General features: G+C 41.4%; 1 protein-coding gene across 1 annotated transcript in view; it reads left to right on the top strand.

Annotated features, from left to right (window-relative positions):
- LOC119572263 (ran-binding protein 9-like) overlaps positions 1-2,051 on the top strand; it is a gene marked incomplete at both ends in the record, with an annotated part of 2,935 nt that extends 884 nt beyond the window's left edge. Inside the window, 3 exon segments of the mRNA XM_037919276.1 lie at positions 572-720; positions 1,163-1,257; positions 1,867-2,051. Coding sequence (XP_037775204.1) covers positions 572-720; positions 1,163-1,257; positions 1,867-2,051 — 429 coding nt within the window.
- Positions 2,052-6,131: the final 4,080 nt, after the last annotated feature.

The raw sequence follows: 6,131 nt of genomic DNA, 5'->3' as shown, positions 1-6,131 counted from the left end.
AGAAATCACATTCCTCATATATTATTTCCTGTAGATTTGAGTAAGACAAGAAAAATAGGTAGGATATCAGTAGAATTAATAATTTACATATATTTTTACCCTTTGGCTCAAAATACGGGCATTAGGTTTACGTGAGCAACCACTCTGATGGTGTATTGCTTGTAGGCCAGGCGCGCACAAACACTATGTATTTCCCCTTGGCAATGTTATCTTCTCTTTCTCTATCAGCAGTTTTAGCTTTTTGCCATTTTCTAGTGTCTCTATTTGTCAGTTGATTTGCTCTATCCAGATGGTAATAGACTTTTTTCCTTGCTGACTCTCTCAAGGTAGTCCATGACTCGGTGTATTTATGATAATAAGTAGCATTTTGTTATTTTCTGTAATACAACTAGTACCACTGGTCATGGGAGACAGGAATAGGTTCCTGAGTATGGAAATAGCATCGTCCTGTCAGCAAGCGTTCTTCTAGTCATGGCTCGCAGGTGGAACATTCCACATTCATTTATTAATGAAAATAATGCAAAAACCCCTTCCTAAATTTCGTATTAGATATTTCAACTTTACATTACAGATACATGGGTATTGGTTTGTCAGCACAAGGTGTGAACATGAATAGATTACCTGGTTGGGACAAAAATTCCTTTGGATATCATGGTGATGATGGTCACTCCTTTTGTTCCTCTGGCACTGGTCATGCTTATGGACCAACATTTACGACAGGTATGGAGGATGCTCTTTTAATTTGTAAGGCAATTATTCTACATCATTTTTCATTTTTCATTACATGGATTTTCTTGTTCAAAATCTTTAATTTCTAAAGGTTGATTTTGTAGTGGGTTATAGCTTCTGTTATTTTTTAGCTAGGTATATTATTTGATAGTCAGTGATTAATGCAGCTGATCTCAGTGAACTTATGGTCAAATAATGTTTAGATTTAAAAAGTTGCAGTATAGGTAGCCAAGACTATATTTCTGTGAATAAGTTAAATAATTAAAGTGTGTGTGTAGCAAAATATCTAAAGGAGCAGCCAAGTAGCATTACAGTGGTAATGTTATTACTTGATGTTGATTATTTAGTTAATTACATATGATGAACTACTAATTCTTAATTAGTTGTTTTAGGAAGTTACACATGCTTTGTTAAAAAATGATCTGCATTACAGGTGATGTTATAGGCTGTGGTATCAACCTCATTGATAATGTCTGTTTCTACACAAAAAATGGTCATTACCTGGGTGTAGCATTTACAGATTTACCTGTAAGTATGATATTTTACTTTTTACTTGAAAATAGTAAGGGAAATCTTTGTTTATATTAGAAACTTGTGAAAAACTCTTGATTAATAGTTTGATCATAGTATACTGTTGCTTAATAAAATCTTTGAGTAACCTCATTTCTACATGTATACTTAAATCAATTACCTTTTGTGTGTGTGTGTGTGTGTGTGTGTGTGTGTGTGTGTGTGTGTGTGTGTGTGTGTGTGTGTGTGTGTGTGTGTGTGTGTGTGTGTGTGTGTGTGTGCGCGCGCGCTGCGCATGCATGTGAGTGTGCGCGCGCGCGCATGCATGCATGTGAGTGTGTGTGTGCGCATGCATGTGAGTGTGTGTGTGCGCATGCATGAGTGTGTGTGCGCATGCATGAGTGTGTGCGTGCGTGCATGCATGTGCATGCGCGTGCGTGCATGCATGTGTGTGCGTGCATGCATGCGTGTGCGTCTGTCTGTCTGTCTGTCTCTGTCTGTCTCTGTGTAAACAGACATCAAAATGTTGATGTATGTATACATACGTGCATGTATAGTTTAATATTCCTGATTTTGTTGAATATTGTTGAATTAATTTTTCTGAATAATTTTTCCATTTTCTTTCAGCCACATTTATATCCCACGGTTGGGTTACAAACTCCGGGAGAAGTTGTAGATGCTAACTTTGGACAGGCACCTTTTGTTTTTGACATTGGAGAGATGAGGAGGGAGCTGCAGTGCCGTGTGAGAACAACTATCCAAAACTTTCCTGTCCCTGACACTTACGGGCAATGGCAGACAATGCTCCACAGGTATTATTTACTTGACTTCTGTAGGATGAGTCGTGTTCATTCTAGGGCCGAGAACAAGAAGGGCCAATGTCATAAAAGTCAATGTTAAGAAAAATGCCTTAGAAAGTTTGCTCTGTTAATTGAAATTCAACAAATAATAATTTATACATTTTTCTTTTTTCTATTACTAATCAAACAGTGTTGCATTAATCTAATCCTTTTAAAGACATTATTTGTATTACAAAAATAACTATTTTTCATTTTAAAAAATATATGCATTTTCTTTACTTTAGTGGTTACAAAATGAATGTTGCATTTTGTGCCAATTAATTAATAAATTAAGACAATTACTGCAGTTAATATTTAAACCATTCCTTCTAATTGGATTTGTAATGTTTTGCTACCATTTTTGGCTTAAAAATGTAAATTAATAAACTTCCCTTGACAGTAATTCTGTAATACATTCATATCGTGATTTTTTTCCTTTACGTTACTGTAAAATCTATTACCTATATATTGAAAATGACATATTGACTCTAAGGAAAGTATAGAATAGTAACGTCTTATACTCATGAAAAATCAGCTCAACAAAGTTAGTCAAGTGGGGAGTAGAGTTAGTCGAGTGGGAGTTTGCTGCTATTAGCAGTAAACCCCCAGCCAGAAGGCTAGACAGTTGCCAGAAGTCACTGGAATGAGTGATGTTAAGAAATTTCTGGCACAGTAAAAACTTTCCATTGCTATTTTTTCTACTGCAGCCATTTGTTTGGGATATATGATTATCAGTGAGTTGGATTTTGAAACAATGCTTGTGTGGTATCCCTAATGCACTGATGACATTAACCTTTATAATACAAATAGAAACAAAATTTTCCAGTTTGGCTTATCTCAAAATTGGCATTTTTAGACATAGGCCCGTGTAGCTCTCAGCCCTAGCATTAAGCAGCTGCCCATATGTGGACCAAAATCCAGGTTTCCTTGAGTGGCGGCTCTGCCGTTTGTGTGGCTTGTAGGGCTAGGCCACATGAACACCCATGTATGGTATCAAAACTCCTTGCCTTCTCTTTGCAATATTAATATCTTTTTTTCTGCTTAAGTATTTTTTGCTTTTATGCCATTTTCTAAAGTCTATATTTGTCCTTTGATATGCTGTATCATGATGATAGTAGACTGATTTTGTTGTGCATACTTCATATTATTCCTCTACTGTGTGTTTCAGGGGCCTTGACCAATTATTTTTTGCAAATATTTTCCAAATGAACATTCATATCTATTTGGTAGTTTAGTACTGTTTTTCATACCCCACCCTAATTTTTAGTACCATAGTGCATTACTAAATATACTTAACCCATATGAGCTTGGACTGGAATCTTTTGCGGGTAAGCCCAGTCTGGGCAGATTCGCCAAGGCCTAATGCGCTCTGCTGGGATGCCTGCCAGGTGTGGGTGGGTTTAGCTCAGTCAGCACACTTATTTCCAAGTCAGTCTGACCATGCATTTTACAGTAATTTGAGAAAAAAAAAACATCCTGTTATTTTCAGGACTGTTGAAAAGGCCAACATTGTAGCTGTGTGGATGCAGTGACTTTACTTAACTGTCTATATTCATGTTCATCTTGTAATTCCGAGTTCATACTCTCAAAAGTCATGTCATGTGGACATCAATTATGTCTTTTATGCCTTGTCAAAAATGGTGCATTCAGATTATGAAACAGGGTGACAAAAGCCATAGATTTTTATTTTCTTTGTTTATGCAACTTCTATTTTACTACTGGAGGTGGCTGCTGCTGTAGGCAGCAGAGGCAGCCTGCTGCTGCTGCCAGAGGCGGCTGTTACATGAGGCAGCTGAGGCAGCCGGCTGCTGCTGCCGGAGGTGGCTGCTACTGGAGGCGGCTACTGCTGCTGTGACTGAGGTAGCCTGCTGCTACTACTGGAGGTGGCTGCTACTAGGAGTGGTTAAGGTAGCCTGCTGCTGCTGTCGGAGGTTGTGATGATCTTGCTATGCCTAAGATTGAAGTAATCTGCTGCACACAGAGATGTCACAGCGAACACATCTGTAAGGGATCTCCTTCTCTGGCATTTTGGCCGGTACAGCAGTAGCGGCTTTGGTGGTATTTGTGCCCTGGGTTGAACACCAGGATATGGCCCTGGGGTACCTGCTGGTGCTGGTGTTGCTGGCATTTCTGTGGGGCATTATGGTGGCTGGGAGGCTGCTGCTGGACTCCTCCAAAGGCCACCCATTCTGTAAGCCAACACTCAACATGAAGGTGTTCACCATGACCAGTGGTAAAAAATATTCTTATACCACTTGTTGGTCTTCCTGGAGATGGAGTAAGACAAAGCCATCAGGGTTGGAAAGTCGATCCCCCTTCATTCCCACATTGTAGTTGAGGATGACCTTCGGCTTCTTCTGGACTTGACCATGGCGGTTTGAGGGCAGGTTGACCATGTCAGGGTCATGAATGGTTGAAAGCATGTTATCTTGCTTCCAATCCATCTACAGCGTGGCCACATTCCTGTTGCTGAAGTCCGGAAATTGATGTCACTGCAGGCCCTCATCCTGATGTCCTTTGGCATGAACTTGCAGTCCAGACGAAATGTTTCCCCGGCATTGGTCTTCCTCGACTGCAGGTAGCAGAAGAGTGTCTGTGAAATGTAACAGTTTTCAAGGTACAGCTTGTAACCTTTTTGAATAGACAGGTATGGTCCATAAGGTTGGTGATAGCCTCCATGCTGGCAGGCATGTCATCGTGGTCCTGGCCTGTGTAGATCTTGAAGGCAGTGGTGTAGCCAGCACCAGCACCTTCACTCTCACACAGGTGATAAACCTTCATTCCGAACCATGCCCTGTTTGTTGAACTAAATTGCATAGTGGTGTCCCCAGTATGCCCACAGCAATTTGTCAACCGGGATCTTCTCCCCCGGGACGTAGAAGTCTTGAAGGATGTGCTGATATCCAGCACTACCTTCAACTTCCAAAGTTGGTCTGTGTCTGCCCAGGGGTCCTCGTCTGAGAAGTGAAGGTGGGACTACAAGACTTCTAAACTGTCTTGTAACATGGCCTTGGAAAATGAACGTTGATGATGTTTGACATGTCCATCCTCTCCCACTTGATGTTGCTCTTCAATATCTCCTCCAGTATGAAATCCTCCAAGTCCCAGTTGGAGTCTCCAATGTTGGGCAGGTTTGTGGAACATCCAGGTGTGGCTGTGGAGTTGAGAGTCTCACTCGCTTCTCCCGGCCAGATGTGGTCTCAAAAAGATATAGGTGACTCTCCAGGGCATTCTTCAACTGTCATGGGCCCTCTCCCGAGGTTGATGGTCTGGGGTCATCATGTTTGGAGTCCAGATTCCTCACGACAGCTGAGTACCTTTGGAAGAAAAAGCGCAATTGAAATCTCAAATGAAGAAGAAAAGTATGTATAGTACACCAAATGACCACATTATTATTCATCATTATTCTTACCTTGACAAGCAAGTGGCAGTGATGGGTTTGTAGTTGGAGGGACATAATTGCAATAGTGGCAGCAGGACAGCTATGGCAAATGAAGTCGGGCCTAGAAGGAAAAAAATGCCCTCTACCCCCCTATTTAAGCACTTCCTGCCTGTGATGTCGCAGTCATTGACCAGTCAGAATGATCCACATTGATTAATCAGAATGACCCAAGTTGACCAATTGCATGAGTGCAGGAAGTGAGAGAGAGAGAGATGGGAGAGAGAGAGAGATGGGAGGAAAAGAGAGAGAGATGGGAGAGGGGAGAGATGGGAGAGAGAGAGAGAGAGATGGGGAGAGAGAGAGAGAGAGATGGGAGAGAGAGAGAGAGAGATGGGAGAGAGAGAGAGAGAGATGGGAGAGAGAGAGAGGAGAGATGGAGAGAGGGGGGGAGGGGGGAGAGAGAGAAGAGAAAGAAAAAGAGAGGAGAGAGAGAGAGGGAAAAAGGGAGAGAGAGATGGAGGAAAAAAAAAAAAAGGAGAGAGAGAGGGAGAGGAAAAAAGATGAAGGAGAGAGAGAGAAAAAGGAGAGAGGAGAGAGAGGAAAAGGAGAGAGAGAGAGAAAAGGAGAGAGGGGGGAAGAGAGAGAGAGAGGAGAAGGGGAAAAGGAAAGGA

Source organism: Penaeus monodon, chromosome 1 (genome assembly GCF_015228065.2).
Source record: "Penaeus monodon isolate SGIC_2016 chromosome 1, NSTDA_Pmon_1, whole genome shotgun sequence".
Lineage (NCBI taxonomy): Eukaryota > Metazoa > Arthropoda > Malacostraca > Decapoda > Penaeidae > Penaeus > Penaeus monodon.
The sequence above is the reverse complement of the archived record's forward strand: the minus strand, read 5'-3'. Positions and strand labels throughout refer to the sequence as shown.